This window comes from Periplaneta americana, chromosome 11 (assembly GCF_040183065.1).
Source record: "Periplaneta americana isolate PAMFEO1 chromosome 11, P.americana_PAMFEO1_priV1, whole genome shotgun sequence".
Lineage (NCBI taxonomy): Eukaryota > Metazoa > Arthropoda > Insecta > Blattodea > Blattidae > Periplaneta > Periplaneta americana.
This window is the reverse complement of record NC_091127.1, coordinates 13206515-13227255: the sequence shown is the minus strand read 5'-3', so window position 1 is coordinate 13227255 and position 20741 is coordinate 13206515. Positions and strand designations below refer to the sequence as shown.

At 36.2% G+C, this 20741-nt stretch overlaps 1 protein-coding gene across 1 annotated transcript in view; it reads right to left on the bottom strand.

Annotated features, from left to right (window-relative positions):
• LOC138708813 (deubiquitinase otu-like) overlaps positions 1-20741 on the bottom strand; it is a 38215-nt gene that overhangs the window by 12205 nt on the left and 5269 nt on the right. The window contains exons 3-12 of the mRNA XM_069839011.1: positions 18281-18364; positions 15227-15324; positions 14936-15090; positions 11253-11391; positions 9946-10127; positions 7900-8056; positions 7474-7607; positions 7249-7390; positions 6448-6538; positions 2866-3493 (exon numbers count right to left, since the gene is read on the bottom strand). Coding sequence (XP_069695112.1) covers positions 2866-3493; positions 6448-6538; positions 7249-7390; positions 7474-7607; positions 7900-8056; positions 9946-10127; positions 11253-11391; positions 14936-15090; positions 15227-15324; positions 18281-18364 — 1810 coding nt within the window. The remainder of the gene's footprint in view (positions 1-2865; positions 3494-6447; positions 6539-7248; positions 7391-7473; positions 7608-7899; positions 8057-9945; positions 10128-11252; positions 11392-14935; positions 15091-15226; positions 15325-18280; positions 18365-20741) is intronic.

The window sequence follows — 20741 nt, the reverse complement described above, 5'->3', positions numbered from 1 at the left end:
ACATAATTGACGAAAATTTCTGAAGTGGAGGCATCTGTAAGACGAAATTCATTATTCCTAGTCGTAATGTTACAAAATATGACAAGCATGAAAATTTTTATATTTACACTTCAGATATCAGAGAGCATTAAAATTAGTAAAGAGAGCCATCTGCACTTGAGAGCACTAATTTAATCCAGTTTGAGAATTTTGTTTAAAACACTAATCATTCTAATGTCATGAGATTCTTTTATGTCATCACTACATCTCGCCAAAATATTGTAAAAAATTGTAGAAAATTGCAAAATTGTAAAAATTGTAATTGTAATCTTGTAAAATTTTGACTTGTTCCACATTTAAAGTTTCATTGCTAATGTAAGATCTATGGAATATATTAAATGAAAGAATAATCACAAATTGCTGTATGAGACCATTGCTGTCCTCTCTTTAAGAGAGAAAACATTACGACTATAAGAGGCCTTTACATACTGGAATTATTATTTTGTTCAACGAAACTTTCATAAGCATGGTATGAGGAGTGACTTTCACAATATTATAACACTAAATTTGTTTAATATACCTCATCACAGATTGACTAAGACTAGAGATAACTTCGAAATAATGGTTTCAAGAGTATCTAATAAAATTCTCCGCCATGAGCAAAGGTGAATTTAAAAGAATTATTTCTGGTTGGCTCATAGATAAGTCTTTCTTCTTCTTCTGCCTGACAAGTGTTAGGCCACAAGGCCTGTTACGGTCTCATATAAAATTTTCATGCCATCTCTTAGCAGGACGACCCACAGATCTTTGGCCATGTGGTACATAATCATAAATTGCCTTTGGGAGTCTACTATTACTCATTCTTTCCAAATGATGTTTCCAATTAGACTGATATTGAACAATGTCATCTAAAACTGGTTGAGTTTTTAGTTCCTTTAAAATTTCACAATTTCACAAGATAAGCCTTTTTATAATATTAATGAATTTTTTTAATCCTCAGTATGAGAATTTGTAAATTTTAATAAATATTTATTTGTAATTTCTATTTTGGACTAAGTCTAAAACACTTTGTGTGCAATATGACTGTAAATAGATATAAATAGAAATAGAAATCACAAAAACACCGTAAACTCGGTCACGACAAATTTTAACACAAGTGTTTGAGATGTGAAGCCACAATTCACTGATTGAGTATTTTATACAGTTACACCAAACAATTCAGGAATTACTAGAACAGAATTACTTTACTGATGAGTACCTACTAAACTACGAATATTAATGTCAGTTTATTTCTAAATCTATTTAGCAATTATTATTGGGTTACATTAAGAAATTAGCACTAATTATCGATAAGGGAAAATACGGGAGGATTTGGTTATCAATATGGGAGCTGGGAGGATAAAACATATTAGCTCAAATACGAGAGTTCCAGGAAAATATGGGAAAGTTGGTCACCCTAGTCAGTATAGACCAGCAGTGATTTTTTTTTTATTTAACGTCCCTTTCAAAAACAAAAAACTATTCAGAGATGATGAGGTTATGATACTGTGATAATAAAACAACTATGAATTAAAAAAAAAAAGATGTGAAATGAAACCACTTGAAGGAAACCAGCCCTACAAATGCGTTGTCTACTATGATTCTCTTAGTACCTATCACACTGAATCATAGATGGTTAAACCAGCGAATAGGGATTATAAAGAATGGACACTGAGCGAATTTTCCTGTGTTTTGTTTCTCTGTGCGCTGGCGTTTAGTTCCACTTTCAAGCACTAGAGGTTAGTGTAATCGAGCATTCGCTAAGATAATAAGTGAGTATAGAGTTGAGACACAGGATCCAAACATCGCCTACCTTATTGCATAATCCAGTAACGCTTTGCTTCAAATAAATTCAAGTTAACAGCTCTTCCTTATTTCTCAGTGGCAAACTAGTTGTAATAATAATATTTTATATTTCAGATATAATAAATTATATTATAAAATAATATAATACATTATAAAATTATGTATCAAATTCGTTTGATATTTGCATATAATATAATATAGGTATATGGTTTTACTTCTCATAAGAGTTTTGTTTTTCCATTTTCAGCGCTATCAAATCATTACATATTTTAATTGTTGTTGGGGTCAACGTCTCAACTCTCATTATAAAGGAACTCTAGAGTCTAGACATTACAGTTAATGACTGATTTATTATTTTATGGATCCAATTTATTTTCTTTGAGTACATAATGTACCTATAATCGTGTCGCTGTTATTTCCGGTGTGATTCCTCCCCTTTGCTTACGTCTTAGGAAGTGAAGACTCTATAAAGTCTAGGTAGGTAGTATCGTTCGCCATTTTTGTTCTTTCGTTGCCGAGCTACCAGATGAGGAATCTATTTGGTTCACCGTTAAACATTATCATGTAGCTCTATGATAATAAATCAAACACACTGTAATTCAGCAAATAATTGAGCGGCAAATAACGTCCTCGTGTGATTTCTGCGAACGCCAACGAAAGAGCCAGAATGGCGGGCGATTATATTAAGTATTTATCGAGCCTTAGGAAATTCATTACATCATCAATAACAAATGACAAGACGCACACGTTTAAATGTAGCCGACCTGCAACGTGATTGGCTGCCAGAAATAAGAGCGACGGGACTATAGATGTATTAATTATATGTGTTATATTTCCGCTGTGTCGACTGCTAGCTGGTGTGATGTCAGCGCCAACTCTAGGGAGAAAGCAGAATCTCACGCTCTAGCTGGCTTGAAGGTCATTGAAATCGGTCCGGCTACATCAAAGGTACCGACGCGAAGTGTCCATTCTTTATAATCCCTATTCGCTGGTTAAACTATCAACAATTGAAAAAAACTTTATTATAATTATGATGATTACCAGATAAAGGCAGGTCGTTGCCGCTAATTTGCAAGGACTTCTGTGCCAAGAAGTTCACTGGCTGAAACAAGAGATTAGCATTGAAGTCCCTTGGTTGGTCGCTGCCTCCTGAAACACCAACAACCCCTACATTTACTGCAGTATTACATATCATGTACGGTGAAGTGGTACTCTTAGTACAAGTCGTATCGCTGTAACAGGATGAAGGGTTCATTATACCAGGGCTGGCAGGACTAGATTCGGGTCTAGGACCGGAAGTAGGAACTGTGATTTGGGGTGCAAGTGTAGGAGGACTGGAATACGACGCAAAAGAGATGAGCTGCGTCTGAGATAGTGACTGGGATGGGCTGCACAGAGAATGTTCGACTGGAAGCGAGGAGGAGTGTGTCATCATGGTTTGCTGGGAGCCTGGCACTTCAGTTGTGGAGTCCGGCTGCTGAAGGCATTGTTCAGAACTGGAGTTGATAGGATCTCCAGGTTTCACTGTGTTGGTTGTGTGGTTGCTGGCAGTCGTCACTGGCGCAGTCATCGACATTATCATTGCCTGAGTCATCACTGGACTTGTTGTAGAGGTAGGTTGGTCTAGCATCAGAGAGACTGGCATTGGTGGCATGTCCACACCAACGTTCTGAAAGAAAACGAAGAGGAAAATTAAATAATGGAAGAATCAAGTGAAATCAACCTACCCGAACTTTTTTTTATCCAATGCCACCAGGTTGTCTTTTCGACATTTCCGGTCTTCTCTCCTGGCCGTGGCTTAGTTGTAACCCACTTCTGAGGTTGGGGCGCCTGGAAGGCAGAGTTACATTACCCCGATGATGTGATAGGATGATTATGATAATGTGGTGCCAGGAGAGGTCTTAAATCTAAACTTAACCTAAATTCCAGACCATGGACGAACACAGGAATAATCCCCTTTAAGGAAAAATTCCTGTGCTCTAACCGGGAATCGAACCCGGGACCTCATGAACTATAGCCAGAAGCTCTGACCACTAGACCATGAGGCTGGTCACCTACCTGAACTACGCAGCAACATATGGTCAAAGAGAACAGATGATGATCCAAAAAGCTATAACTTATGATTAGGGAGCAGATGTTGATGAAAAGTCATCTTATTTTTCACATTAGGGTGATGCCTATTAATATATAAATCCTTTCCATGTTAATATCAACGTAAAAAATTGATTTCCTATATTGCATTTTGTGACGTTTTTGAACTAATAGGTCATTTTTACATTTTTTCGGAAGTTTTTGATCATTTTTAATATTTTGAAGAACTTTTAGATCATTTTGAACGCATTTTACTTCATTCTTTACATATAGGACTGTTAAATCTTTTTCTAAGCAAATAGATCAGTAGTAGGCCCTACTATAGTCCCGTCGCTCTAATTTCCGGCAGCCAATCATGTTGCAGGTCGGCTACATTTAAATGTGTGCGTCTTGTGATTTGCTGATGAAGATATTAAGCATTTCCTAAGGCTGGATAAATACTTAATATAATCGCCCGCCATTTTGGCTCTTTTGTTGGTGTTCGCAGAAAGCACACGAGGACGTTATTTTCCACTCAATTACTTGCTGAATTACAGTGCGTTTGATTTATTATCATAGGAGCTACGACATGATAATGTTTAACGGTGTGGCAAATAGATCCCTCGTCTGGTAGCTGAGCAACAAAAGAACAACAATGGCGAACGATACTACCTACCTAGACTTTATAGAACCTTGACTTCCTAAGACGTAAGCAAAGAGGAGGAGTCACGCCGCGAATAATAGCGTCGCGACTATAGTAATTATCTACTGAATAAGTGAATAACAGTGAAGTTTGAGTTTTATAGTTTGGAACAAACTCTAAAGTCCATTCCTCATTTTACTGAAGGCTTCATCTCACACAACAGAAGTAATATAAAATGCTTGAGAGCAGCTAAGTTTAAGTGAGGGCTTTGACCACTACTGTTTTTTTTGTTTGTACGAGGGTGACTTTAGAATTTACGTTTGGAAAATTGGAAATTTTCACAGTTTCCTAGACAATAGGACGTTGTGTCCCCAGTATGGTTCAGAAGGGATGTACTACAGTAGAAAGTATTTTTAACACAAAGATTGCAAGAATGCATGCTGCCCCCACAATTTGTTTTGTCATTTACACTCCCCCCAATCTGAAAGGTCTGGTAACAAAAGTGAAGAGCGGAAGGAGGAGATGGAGAATGAAGGCACTGACATGGACCACCCCTGATTGAAACACATTGTAAACCCTCATTAAAATCTATAGGTTTCCTTTAAAACTTTCATTTTGCTGCATGCTCTTTTCCTTCATCTCAGTCGAATTCCAGGAAGTTGCCTCCTCTCTCCGACATCTGCAGGACAGTCATTGAAACAAGGTGACTGATTTTAAGAAGTTAGTGGTGTGAGTAGGCCTACGGTGAATAATATTTAGATGTCATTTTCTTTCAATTTTATGTCATTTTTTTCATTATTATAAGGACATTTTATTGATCATTTTAATTAGATTTTTAGGTCATCAACATCCGACCCCTACTTATGATCAAGTAGCACACGTAGGGCTAGAAGTGAAAGTGATCCTACAAGGGAAAAAGGGTTAAATGAAGAGAAGAAAAAAGAATGCGAAGATATAGCAGGGATGGAGAATGTAGAAGATTCAAATCCAGAAACGATTTCAGTATGATTTTTAGCCACTCTGGCATAGAAGACTGTGCATGGGTTTCTTTTAAATTCAATGTACATGAACCTGTTGTCAATGCAAAAAAACTGTGCACCACAAATGTCACTGTATAGTAGCAGTTGTAACTTGAAGATGGAAGTTTGAAACAAATAATGCTACGAAAGTGAGTTACGAAGTTTCAAAGTTTATTGCTGAGTATAGAAAAGCATTCGCTGAGGGCGATTTGTTAAGGAATGTCTTGTTGCTGAAACATTTTCGTGATGAAACTCATTTCTTGAAATCAATATACAGGCACGTGAAAAAACTTGAGGTTACTGTTCAGCAACAGCTTGTTGAAAAAAAAAATAATCTGCATATTTTTTGATGACTCGTTTTGTGTTATTTTGAGAAGACTCCTTAATCGAGGGGCTGGGTGCAAGAAGGGCAATTTAGAGGATGTGCCCTCTTTGAGTAAAATGCTTTTTTGTGTTCTCTGATGTTATGCACATAATCTCCAAGTTGTAGTTCAATACTGTGATCATAAAGGTCAGGAGTGCCCAAAATGTAAAGGCATGCATAGATAACATTATTACAGTTTGAATTTTCAACATCAATTTTCTCAATACTTGCATTTGAGAGAAGTGCCTTTCTTGCATCCAACCCCTCAATTTATTTTATTGAAATTATTACATTTCCTGTGCATCATTTACGGATAAATTCACTCGAATATAATTAGTATGAGAAGAAATCGCTGTATGCAGATGGAATGTTTCTTGGCATCAAGATTGTTGAAAATAATTATGTAGGTATATTTTCATGAAAATGTTTTAATTAACTTTTTCACAGCATCACAATGATTTCTCTTCATACTTAGTATAATGGAAAAGTATAAACACTAAAAGGCCAAATGTATCTTGTAAACTTACACTGTAATTCTGAAGATTGTTGAAATTTTCTGTTGAATAGTTCTGGAAAGTTAATTGGACTTGCTGATTTCCAATTTGTTCACGTAAAAATCTGGGGAGAAAAAAATAACAGATTTGTTCAGACTGCCTTATATTAATTAATGTGATGAATATAAAAAGCATAACAGCATGAGAAAAATCAACAAAACACTGTAATGAAATACAGCTCAAAAGCAACATTTTATAGAATCAACTTAGTATGAAATAATAATACTTGGATAGTTATAGTGCTGCATAATTGCCTTGGTTAACCTTCTGAAAGAAAGGAAAGGGAACAGTTAAATTCATTCTTTTCGCCATTACAATGTCTTCAGCATACAAAAATAAATATCAAGAACCTGTATAAAAATTAAAAAACAATGGCGATAATATTTCTTTCTTAAAACAATGACAGGTACTTGACTTATGTCATTCAGCCATATGAAGCCAGTTATGTAGACCAATTTACAAAAAGATAATAGAAGTTGAAATAATTGAAGGGCTGATGAGATAATTCAAAGCCACACTTTTACCAAAAACGATTATCCATTATCTCCTAATTTCGTTGCCTCAAGAGTGACTCCTTACTGGTACCACTTATGAATGTCGGACAGTTGGCTAAACAACAGACTGTTCACAACAAATGCCTACAGTGGTGTACCTTATTCAAGAAATACCCAGTGACTTTTACAATCCTATACAATAATGAGTATGATTTCGAGAACTTTATTGTCAGATCTCAGTATCATCTCTATGAGCATGTGTATACATTTAATAGGTTACCTTGGATTATGTTGGTTGGAATACTTCGGTACGCCAGGATTCATCTTACTGTTGTACTGTAGGCGAGGAGATAGTGGTGTGTGGACATTATTCTCCTTTAATTTGCGTGACTTTCCAACCTTGGACCTCTTCCACTTACCTCCTATTTAGACAAATACAAGAGAATTACCTCTACGATTAGATAAACGAGTGTGAAAGTATGCAATCGTAAGTTTGGAATCTTACCAAATTCTGTGAATGCTAATACAGCAGACTTCTGTTGGATACTCGGCAATTGTCGGCAATGTTTATATGGTACAGGCCACTGAGGCTTGTCACTCTTTGGCAAAGGTTCCAAGTTGTCATAAGGAACGGTACACCTGATCACAGAAATTATATTTATATATGAAGGACTACATGGGCAATTGATCGCAAGTTACAGTATTTATTTTTAAACAAATATAATTATTGAAATTCACTATCCCTCAATATTTGCCTATATCACCACTTGATGATGATGATATGATGATGATGATAATTTCGAAAGGAAAGAAAATTCCAGAAAATTAAGTGTTGTTATTGACACGTCTATTTAATTCATATTTTATTAATCTATTATTTTTCTAGTTAATGCATAATTTTATACTTAATATCTATAATTTGCCTACTTACTTTTCACCAAGCTCTTCAACAAAAACAATGACCGGTCCTTTATCCGGTGACATTTCTTGAATATGTGCATGAAAATTTCTATCAGAATTTAGTTTCACAAGGCACTTCACACCCACTTGCAGTTCTCCATTATTCCTGAACCACCCGAATTTAATTTCTATGACACAAAAAGAGTTAACATGTTTTAACCATATAAAAAAACATTAAAAGCAACACATTTCATATGAAACATTTACCTTATGTTCTCCGTGTTTCACCAGATTCTTGAAATGATCAAAGGGAAGTTTGCCTTTAAAAACTGCATTAATGAAAAATAGATATCTAAATCATTTATGGTAGCAATATACATCATAAGTTGCGGACTTTCAAGGCCTCTGCAATTCCAAATTTTCTATTCTGTTTCTAGCTTTGACTGCCAGCGAACTCTAGAGTCTCAAAAGACAATAGTGTTTTGTATAGACAGTATAGTACATCTGAATAATTAGCTGCAAAAGGGTATCTGTCGGATACTGGGGGGAGAGCCATTAATCCTTCCCATTGAAGGCTTTAAGGAACCAACCTGGACAAATACCCAATGTCCCATCCCTACCTTCCCGTGGTGCAGCTGTTAGTAAGCATAATTTTACGAGCTGAACTAAAGGGAGGGGCTACTCATCAATTAGTACTGGTCAGCTTGATGAGTTAATGACTGAATTTGGTATAATTTTCCTCTATCCAATACCTAATTCTCTCTTTACCCTTTCCTAGTCCTCTGACTGAACTCTTACTTTCTTCGACCCCAACGGCATTAGAGCATTCAAGGCCTAGGGGTTCATTTCCCTTTCCTTCCTCCTCTTTCTACTTTTCTGTGCCTAGTGCTGACCTGCTATGGCACTAAAATCGTCCTCCAGTGGCTTAAGGAGGGAAAGCTGGTGATCAACAAGATCTCCCAGCTAGGTCCAATGGACCCGTCGACCAACAGTAGGTGTGGTCCTCCAGACATTTTGGGGGTTGTGTATGAATGAAGTAGCCACCAAAACGTTAAAATATGGTGTTCACTTAAATCGGCTACAACTTGCCATTTAACTCTGTGCTTCAGTGGCTGGTCATGATAATATCTTTGAAAAATATTGGAGTGCAAGAGGTCAAATTACTTTATTGTCAAACGCCTGGCATTAGAAAACAACAACAACAACATCTGAATAATTTCAAGGGAAAAATTGTTCCGGGGCCAGGCATCAAACACATTTCTTTGGCTGAGAGTGCCAACACTCTACCGACTGAGCTACCCAGGAACTCTACCAGACCTCGGCTCAATTACAGTATTCCGTTTTTATCCACATACCTCAAGTGGGCTGACAAGAAGTCAGAGACCCAGCATTGAGTGAAAATTTTGTGTGACTTAAATTTGTGGTTTTCTATAAATGAACAGTACGATGTAAGATATAAATCTGGCTTTTCAAGTATAGCTCCCTGTAAAGTTGACCTGAATAATTTCAAGGGAAAAATTGTTGTTCATGAATTATGCAGTAAAATATTTTTGTCAAAACTTGTAGAATAAAATTATGCACCTGTGAGTAAAATCAGTGGTAATAATATAAGATAATAAAGTGTACCATTATTCCCAACTTCCACACCTCAACTCCAAGACAGACACTCGTATATAATCTAAAGAAATTAGATCTGTGGCCGGGAGAAAAAGGTCTTAAGTAAAAATTTTTTGAAATAACTACTGAAGCTTTCCTGGCGACGTGATAATTCGAATTTTCTCGGGCTTCCAGCCAGGTCATAAGTTGGTGATCCACCGACGTTTCGAGGATGTTCATCTTCCTCATCTTCAGGGTTAAATGATATCTGAGGGTACCTAGCTCCTTAATTTATAGTGCCAGAGGGAGTCAGCCGAGGAGCTGTGCGCCGATTGGCTGTTATTAGTGCGGACCGCGGCGAGAAAGTTGATTTAAGACCTTTTTCCTCCCGGCCACAGAGATTTAACTAGAAAGTGAAGTTTATACATTTTTAATTTACAGCAAAGATAATCTACATGCCCACAAAAACAGCATAACTTACCTCGTCTATAGTCATTCCAAATGTCAAATTCGATATTACGGTAAATATTGGGATCCAAGGCTTTTGCAACTTTATATGGAAATGGAGTAGCTCCATGCGCCAAGAGTTCTTTAACATTCACAATTTCTTCATCTTTGTAATCCTTACTGGTCTCCATAGATATCTCCATAGAAAACCCGAACCTGAAAGACACAAACATTTCTAGATCATCTCTGGGGTTTTTGAGAAATGATAGAGAAGGAGAATGGAGTACCTCAAAAAAAAATTTGTTCCATTATTATTCACCACAAATTTCACGTGGTCTTAAGGTACGGTCACACGTCGCTACTTTTGCAGCAATGCAGTACAAAAAACTGCGCAACTCTCGTACTGTGACGTGTGAACAACGGTGCAAACCGAAAAGTAGCGACTGCCGAACCTGCTGCCCGCTACTTTTCCATGCTGCACGCAGCTTAAAAGTAGCGACGTGTGAACAGGGTTCTCAGGGTTGCAGCCGCAGCATTTTTGATATCGGTTTTGTTGAAACTTTTGCTGCGGTTGCAACCAGTGTTACCACCCAAGTGTGCCAATGATACTTTTATTGTTTGGATATATTTTAATGTTAAATGTGATGAAAATAAATTATTTGTAACAGTTATTAAATACACAACGCAGTCTGAGCATAATTGCTGACGATATAATTTTTTTTTTTATTTTCCATAGCGTAGTTCCAAACAGGAGGGTTGCCAATTACGTGAATATACTGTTGGTTATCATTTAAGTATATAGGCGTTTTTAAAAGCTTTATAGTAAAAATAATGCCAATTTCTGAATACTAGATATGACAGAAAAGCAAATAATAGATAAGGAAGCTCTCGCATGAGTTTCTTAATAATGCAAACATAACCACAAAATGTATATTAAGAAGTCAACACGGAGATGGAAACCTGCAGCATGACTGCGGCTGCTAAAGTAGCGCCTTGTGTGTGAACAGACTCGCAACCTCCAGTTGCAACTTTTGCAGCACTCAGGTTGCGCAGCACGAAAAGTAGCATGCAGCGTGCTACTTTTGGCTTACGTGTGAACACGACACGCAACTTTTGCAGCTGCAGTACAAAAGTTGCGCAGCAAAAGTAGCGATATGTGACTGTACCTTTACTTGGCTTTCACAACCATGGTTCCCTTGCCTTAAAATAGGAGTACCACTTGCGAGTTGTAGGCCCACTGGGTGGGTCTGCACCAAACCTTATTCGGAAATGTCGTTGTACACTAATAATAGAAACCAACCAATCAACTAAAACATTTGAAGAACACAGATTATTACTAACCTCCCACATGAAATAAGCTCTTCATTGAGTATCCTCTCTTTCTGAACACGGTTTGTTTTGTCATGTAACATCTTATTAACTGCATAATTCACGTCTGGTATCTGGAACACGTTCTTGTAAAGAACCTCATATGCCAATGCTAAAAACAGAAGAATAACACTTAAAACTATAGTCAAATTAAAGGAAGAAAGAAATGAAAGACTTTGCTAGTCATTATCCTCATCCTTCGTACTGTTTTTGGGAGTTATAAATTTCCCCTTCCAGTTGTTCAAAGATCAGAAGGCTTTGTTGGCCAATGGATCAACTGACAGACACCAAAAAGCACTGGAGGAGGCTCGCAAAGGCTCTGTTAAATATTTATATTTGTTGCAAGCCCTTTGTTAAATAGCTCGCGAGGAAAAACCAATAAAATAAAGGCACTTTTCTAATTTAACCATCTCCTATTCTACATTCTGCTAAAGTAATCAATTGTTGTTGTTGTTTTCTAATGCCAGGCATTTGACAATAAAGTCATTTGACCGCTTCCACTCCAATATTTTTCAAAGATATTGTCATGGTTAGCCACTGACGCACAGATTTTGAGGTGTTCTGAATCCATTTCTTGATTTGAGTTGCACAATGGATAGTTAGGAGACTGATATATTCCAATTCTATGCAGGTGTTTGGCCAAACAATCATGGCCTGTTGCCAATCTAAATGCAGCTACAGACGATTTTCGTGGTAAATCGGGAATCAACTGTGGATTATGATGCAGAGAGTTCCATTTTTTCCCTTGAGATAGTGTTATCAAATTTTGTTTGTTGAAGTCTGAGTATGTAGATTTAATAAATCTTTTCACAGAGTAAAACGTAGATTTAGTAACAGGTCTGTAAGTAGCAGTGCTACCCTTCTTTGCTAAAGCATCCGCATTCTCGTTTCCCAGGATTCCACAATGGGATGGTATCCATTGGAATACAATTCTTTTATTGAGTGTTATTAGTCGAGAGAGCATTTTATTTATTTCTCCTATTTGAGAAATGAAACAATTGTCTTTAGAGACAATTAATATTAGATACCCTCCACAAAACTGGCTTCATTTATACACTGACGGATCCTTGATCTCCAGAGAACAAGGTGCCGGTGCAGGTGTTACGTGCTGTCTCTTCTCACTTTATAGATCTCTTGGACATGGAACAACAAGTTTTGATGGAGAAATCGTTGCAATAAGTGAAAGTCTCAGGAATCTTCTATTTCACATCAATAAATTTTAAGAATGTAGTTATATTGTCAGACTCCAAAGCAGCTATTCTATCAATAGTCTCTAAACACACGCCTTCATCTCAAACAGCAGAAATAACTAAAATGCTCTCTCAATTAATATCATCAATAAAAGAATTGTATTCCAATGGATACCATCCCATTGTGGAATCCTGGGAAACGAGAATGCGGATGCTTTAGCAAAGAATGGCAGCACTGCTACTTACAGACCTGTTACTAAATCTACTTATTACTCTGTGAAGAGATTTATTAAATCTACATACTTAGACTTCAACAAACAAAATTTGATAACACAATCCCAAGGGAAAAAATGGAACTCTCTGCATCATAATCCACAGTTAATTCCCGGTTTACCACGAAAATCGTCTGTAGCTGCATTTAGATTACAACAGGCCATGATTGTTTGGCCAAACACCTGCATAGAATTGGAATATATCAATCCCCTAACTGCCCATTGTGCAACTCAAACCAAGAAATGGATTCAGAACACCTCAAAATCTGTGCTTCAGTGGCTGACCAAGATAATATCTGAAAAATATTGGAGTGCAAGAGGTGAAATGACTTTATTGTCAAACGCCTGGCATTAGAAAACAACAACAACATATTTATATTTGTTGCGGACCCCTTGTTAAAATAGCTTGCGAGGAAAAACCAATAAAATAAAGGCACTTTTCTAATTTAACCATCTCCTATTCTACATTCTGCTAAAGTAATCAATTGTAAATACAGGAATTTAGCCAGCTGCTTGTTTTTTAATTACTACAGACTAATTATGATATCCGAGGATAAATTAATTCGAAAGAACAATGTCCCTTTGCCATAACTACAGCCAAAGTAAAAAAAAAAAAAAAAAGAAGCGAATTCTATTACCATTAGCAGCGCAGAAGCTGAAAGAGGCTTTAGTGTAAAGAATGACACTGTCACTTGTGAAAGAAGTAAGTATGGTCTCCCATTTGTTCAATTTAATGATTAAACCTATGAAAGAATGGGACACAGTCCTGTTTGAGAAATCATCACCTTACTAATGACACTTGAGTGTGTACTACATCTGATCTGAACCCATTAGTGAACCTAAAATGATAAGACTGTCCACAGCTGATGAAGGCAAAACGCTATGCTCAAATGGTTCCTTATAGTAACTCAAGGTATATTACCTATTTTTTTAAAAAACATTTCTATCTCCTTTAAAGTTTTAAGTTTTTAGAGTTCTTACAGTTAGTTAGTTAGTGGGGTTTAAAAAGGACGCATCAGCTACTATGGCTATTTGCGCCCTTGAGTTCTTACATTTTAAAAAGGTAGGTATGTCATTAAGTGATGATTGCAATATTTTTCGTTCTGCAGTTATATTTACATTTCTGAGATGGAACCATAAACAGTTTCGAAACTTTGGAAACACTCCCTTTCACCACATAGCTGAAAAAATGAAAAGCATCACAATGAAACCAAAAAGGAGATCTAAAATCTCGAATAGAAGAAAATATGAATCTATGATTTATAATGACTATTACACTTTTATTATGTCATACTACTTTTGACCAGTAAAACGGTATGAAAGGATGTCTTTCAACCAATCATGGTTGCTTATCGCACAATTTTATCACTTCCCTAGCATTTGTTTGTTTTTATCACTACCCTAGCATTTGTTTCTTTGTTTGCCAACATTTCAAACAGCAAATTCTTTATAGTACTATAAAACATGCTTTGCGATCGTAATTTGTTTCCCGCATAGATAGTCGACTAAAAATGGCGGCTCCATTCAAACATTTCTGTGGAGGTAACATTAGTGCAATAGAATTTTAGGAAGTCAATTAATATCTATTTTACTGTATTAGAGTAGGCCTACTTTATTTCTTCTAAACTTTATATATTACTTTCCCCTGTTTTTATCACCTTCCTACTATTTGTTTCTTTATTTGCCAACATTTCAAACTGTAAATTCTTTACGGTACTATAAAACATGCTTTGTGATCGTCATTTGTTTACAGCACAGACAAGTCAACTGAAAATAGTGGCTCTGATCAAATGTTTTGTTGAAGCTAACATTAATGAAATAGAATTTCAGTAAGTCAATTAATATTTTATTGTATTAGAGTACTTTATTTCTTCTAATCTTTATATACTTTCTTCTAATCGTGTAATAGTCAATTAAATCCCACTCGAGTTTCGATTTTCTTTAGATAAATCAAAATCTCTAGTGAGATTACTGTTGATAAAAATCTACCTTTAGTGTAATTTCTGTTCTTTCTACAGCTCCCCCATCATGCTACCATGGACTATCAGCTGAAAAGGAGAGGAAGAAAAAGAAACTCTACTTGTCTAGTTTTTACAAGTGGCTAAATCCATTCAATCAACTTCCTTCAGAGAGCTCAGATACAGATTAAATACAGAAAATAAAATATGAGTATAAAAGAAAAATATATACTTACATTGGCAAAATGCTGCTTGCACTATATACAACTTGGGATACACAGAATCGTAATGGTTGTCAGACGAAAAGCAGAGTAATATTTTCTTTTCAAAGCCATGGCTGGCTGCGGCATGTGGAGGTTTGCCTATGTCTTCAAAAACAAGCACATCACAACTATAAAAGCAAATAATAAACTAAGCATTATGAAAGCATGCCATAATCAGAAGGAAGACAAGAAATTAGTCTTAAAAAAGCTCACATGCAATGCTACGAAGTGAGAGTGCAGCAAAATTTTTAGTCTGTAACTCACTTGTAAAGTAGAGACATGGCACTGATCTCCAATTGACCTCCCCATTCTCTAGAACCAAGCATCCGTGTTGCATAGTCCTCAAGCGGTTCCTCCAACATCTATCAACATAAAAGTAATACGTCTCTAACACACATTTGAATTAAAATTATGTTTTATTTAAAGACACTCGCAACTGTTGAGGTTATATCAGCGTCGCCGGAGTGCCAGAATTTTGTCCCACAGAAGTTTTTCTACATGCCAGTAAATTTGCTGACATGAGTCTGTCGCACTTAAGCACACTTAAATGCCATTGACCTGGGCCAGGATTGAACCTGCAACTTGGCACAAAAGACCAGCACTCTACCAAATATGCCACCCAGGCCAACAACACACATTTATATAGCCTACACTGTGAATTTATAATTTATACATGAGATATTCCTTAAGAATCTATATATATAATTTGAACTGGTAATGGAAATTATGGGAAAGTGGCTGAACGGATTTTAATGAATGACCCGTCATTTTGAAGCTTGGCATCCAAGGATTTTCAGAAAAGTAGTAACTTTCAGTGAAGCATTAGTTTTCATATATAATTTTCCTATTTTCCAAAATCAACCTTTCATCAGTTTTGAGAACTAATTATTGCATTTCAGAATAAAGCAAAACACACACTACAATAAACAATAGGCTATTACACGAAGGTCATGACCTGCAGGATTGCTGACATATTTAGAGTTCAAATTCAATTGGTTATTAAAAACTTGAAGACTTACTAAAATGATTTACAGGTCTGATTCAGCGTTGTGTAATTTTCTGAGTACAGCTGTGTATTGGATATTAAAATCTACAAAACTAGAGATGGTTTGATGACATTATTACCATTAGAAATGAAATATTATTATAGTTAATGCCATGATGCGACTATTTTTCATTAATTATACATATTAATGATATGAAAGTGAAACTTTTAGGGTTATATAAGTTGTTGTTGTCTAGTGCCTTGCATTTGGCAATGAAGCCATTAGCAATCGTGCTTTCCAATACTTTTGAACTGTAGTTTCTTCTGATCTTAATGCTTCACAGGTCTTCAAGTGGTCTTCATTCATTTCTGCTGGAGTCACAGCGGTATAACTGTTTACATATCGCCGTGTGAATGCAAGAAGTAGGGAACTTGATTTTTCATATTTTGTGACATTGCCTATTTACTTATTTATTGCACTAAGGAATATGTCTCGTTTTCTTTCACCTATTTGTTATATTGGAAAACAGATGTCGCTGGTATCGTTCGATCAGTTACCTAGTTCTTGCATTACATTTTGTGCGATTTTTGCTATGCTATAAAAGAGGTAACTAAAAAACGCAAATTTCGAGTTACCTAGTTCTTGCATTCACACGACGATATGTGCTGGCCTATCACAGCACAACAGAGTCCCTCAGCGGCACATGAGGGAAAGGTCGGTGGATCTAAATAACATCTATTTAGTCCTCTCAGCTAGGTCCGAAGGACCCGTTGACCAACGACAGGTGCGGTCCCCCTTGCATAATGGGGGTTTACGTCGGGTGATGTAACTGCCACATTGTAAAAACTGGTGCCCGTTAAGAAAACAGTTACATGAAAGCCACAACATACATGAGTATGAGTCCTAAAGATAAATATTCCGGGTTATATAAGTAGATGTAGAGAATATCTTAAATTAGATCTTCATTTCTATAATTTACTGAGCGGCGGCTATTTTATATATGTATAACTACAAAACTTACGTAAGATAATAATATTGTTATTAAAAATCAAATATTTTTATAGTTATTAATCAAGTGGGGTTGGGTCTTTTTCATATACTTAATGGCGGTGTGGTGTAGATACTTATATGCGTCATTCTCTTCAGTATTGGCTCGAGAGAGCACAAAAATCACAGTTCCTAAGGAAAGACCAAAAGGTATTACTTACTGATAAAATAAGAGGTCTAAAAAATGTTGTTGTCTCCCGATCATTTCAGCAAGATCTCTTAGCAGGATAAAATGATTTTACCCTCTACATTTCAAGCTCTACATGCAGCAGCTATACCAAGATACTATGTCTATTGTTCGAAAGCATAGCAAACCTGACATTTTTTAACTTTCATCTACAATCCATAATGACCTGAAATAGCTATTGCTTTATTCCCACATGAAAAACCCACTGATCGTCCTGACATTGTTACTTGCGTTTTCGCATTGAAACTAAAAAACTGAAGATGGATACGTTCAAGAAAAAGTATTTGGCATAAAAAAACATCCAGAAGGAGTATGTTTCATTATTATGGAAGCAAACAACTCTCAAAATGTCTGGTATTCTTCATTGAAAATAAATCTGAAAAATGTTTGTTTGAACGTCTAATAAACTTAGTTTGCAGCATTTGCTGCACAAGCCACTAGTTTAGTTATAACAACTACTTTCAGATGCTAAAATAAATAGTGGCTAATTACCTAATTGACTACTTGCCACTTCATCAGTTATCTTCAAAACTAGTGAGGTCCTTGCTTCTTCCAGTTTCTTCAATTGTTTTACTGGGGGGGGGGGGGGGGGTGCATTTGTGTTTTCGAATATACTGTATATAAAGAAGTTTTCGCATAACGAGATTCCGAACAAAAATTATTTTTTAAGACAAATAGGAAAATGGACACCATTTTAAAAGTGGGACATAGTCGACAGGAAGTGTCCTCTTTTTTTTTTTAATAAGAATTGTCCTCTTTTTCATGATGGCTGTATGGTAACCCTATTCTCTGATGAAGAGCATTACATTTACATCCCAAAAAAATAAAAATAAAAATCGCTCATATTTTATCCCAAATTTTTCTAGTCATTACAATCTTATGAAAATAATTAAATAGAATAAAATCTAAGTAAAAATGAAACATTCCTAAAGCTTTATCATTATTTTGCATATTCTATTTTTTGTGAAATCTCAGGCCATAAAATACACAAGCTAGTAGAGACCTAATATTGAATGATATGTACAGCATAAAATAATTACATATCTGCAATGAAACTTTATGTAACTATATTTATTATAGCAATATTATCAAATTTACCTCCTGGAATACATTTTTGTTCTTCTGGATAAATTCAACACATTCCCTTCTCACATTCTGGTGGAAAGCTTGAGTGTAATATACCTATAAACAAAAATTTAAAAATGAACGTTACCTATAACTTTTTTGTACAGAAGTAGAAATCAGCTACAGTTTACATACTAAATATACCGTGTATCAAAAAGGACTTTACAACTTTATAAGTTTATAGAACTTTATCCACATACCTTACAGAAATGGTTAAAGTGTAATTTTAAAGCAAAACAGATCAAGTTTTGACTTATGTAGTGCTGTAGAAACAAATTCCAGACATCAAGAGCGCTACATCAGTTGCAGTCCAAAATGGCTATTTCCACTGGTGAGGAATGTGTTTGCTGTGTTTTTTTGGTTTCAAGATGGACCACCTCACTACCATCACGAGGTTCGTAGGCTGCTTGATCGGTGTTTCCCAGGTCGTTGGATTGGTCATGCAGGGCCAACTGCATGGCCACCTCACTCACCAGATGACCCCTCCCTCGATTTTTTCCTGTGAGGGTTCGTCAAAGATCTTGTGTACGTTACTCCTTTACCTACCGATCTTGCTGAGCTGAGAACTAGAATTACAGCTGCACTTACAGAAGTGATTCCTGATCTACTGGTTCATGTGAGGCAAGAGATTGACTTTAGGTCGGATGTCTGCCATATCACAAACGGATGTCACATCAAACCAAAATAACTGCTTGGAAGAAACTTGACGTGGTTTGCTTTAAAATGACACCTTAACCATTTCTGTAAGATATGTGGATAAATTTCTATAAGCTTATAAAATTGTGAAGTCCTTTTTGATACACGGTGTACTTCTGAAATATCAAATTGTCCTTTCACATGTTTTATGACCTGTAGGATATTGAAATAATTGCATCTATAGAGGATTTCATGTTAAGAAAATAGCATTGAACATATGGGGGCTGTTTCATCAACTATTTATAAGTATTTTTCTTGGGAACTGGGAATTAATTAATTTCCTTTAATTCATAGAACATAATTTCATTGTCAACTAGATCGATTTCATGTGCTAAAATTGTGTTACATCTCTAAAATATATTTAATTTATGAATAACGGGGGAACAGCTAAATTGGTAGAATAGTCTTCCGCTCTCTTGCCAAACAATCCCATTGAAAAATTTAACAGACAAGTATGATTGATTTCATTGCCTTAGTACCAGAAAACCAAAGAAAAAAAATGGATTGCTTTTGTTTTAGATGCCATGACATTAGAGTAGGCCTTCAGATGCAAGGCGGTATGATGACTACACAGGCAAAATCGATGTTTGGGTGCTTTCATATGTGCTAAATTTATTCAAAGACAAGCTGTAGTCATGTATAGTTTTTCTTAAAAACTATGAACTTACAAATTGAAAAATGAACATATGTGGCGTTTTTAATACAGATATAATGCAAACAGATAGTGAACTGGTCTTTATAGAAAATATTATTGCTTTCATGTGCTAATTATGAGCGGAAAATTACATCTGGCATGTGATGTCCATCTGTGTTGACGCATTGTTTAAGACGCTGACGAAAATTCACCTCTATTCTTTCCAGGAGATCTCTGTTGATTTGGGTGATGTGTTGACGTACTGTGTCCTTTAATTCATCTAATATTCGGGGCTTATCCTCGTAAACATGTGCCTTTAGGTACTCACATAGAAAAAAATCACGTGGACAAGTCACGGGACCGAGGGAGCCATGGAACATCACAAAATCTCGAAATGAGACGATTGGAAAACAGGAGGCAAAGAACTGCCATTGACGCTCTGGAGATATGCGCTGTGACCCCACCTACTGAAACCACCCATCTTGTTTGGATGTAAATGTAAATCGCCTTGCAAAATCCGTCTTACCGTACGATTGCTGATTCCAAGAGCAGCTGAATGTCTTCAAGCAGAGCGGCCTGGGCTGCGCATTTTCGCTTGTCTGACTGAAAATTTTCTGGAGTACGGACTCTGTGTTGGGAGCCGGGCGATTTATTCTTCACTATTGCAACTTTTTTTTAAGATTTTTAACCCAACATAAGATTGTGTCACGCACGGGAGCAGAATCATTGCGATTACTATTGAATTTGTAGCAAAACTCACGCTGTATCGAGCTCACCGACTCGCCATTTCTAACAAAACAATCATACGCAAACATGCATCCACTGCTCCATGATGCCGACTGCAGGTGAAATGCTATGAGCCATGGAATGGAATGTCACATGCCGCACGTCTCTCCCTTTCATAATGACTGAGTACAAGCCATTCAAAAAACACTTGGTTCCCATGCCCCACCTTGTATATAGCAAAAACTTTAGGTGACATAAAAAAATTATTTTTGCGTCAGTGTAGCCTACAATACAAAACATGAAAATCACGCAGTTCTGAGTTGGGGCAAATTTCATGTTGTATAATGCTATCTAGTATTGGGTATCATCATGTGTTAC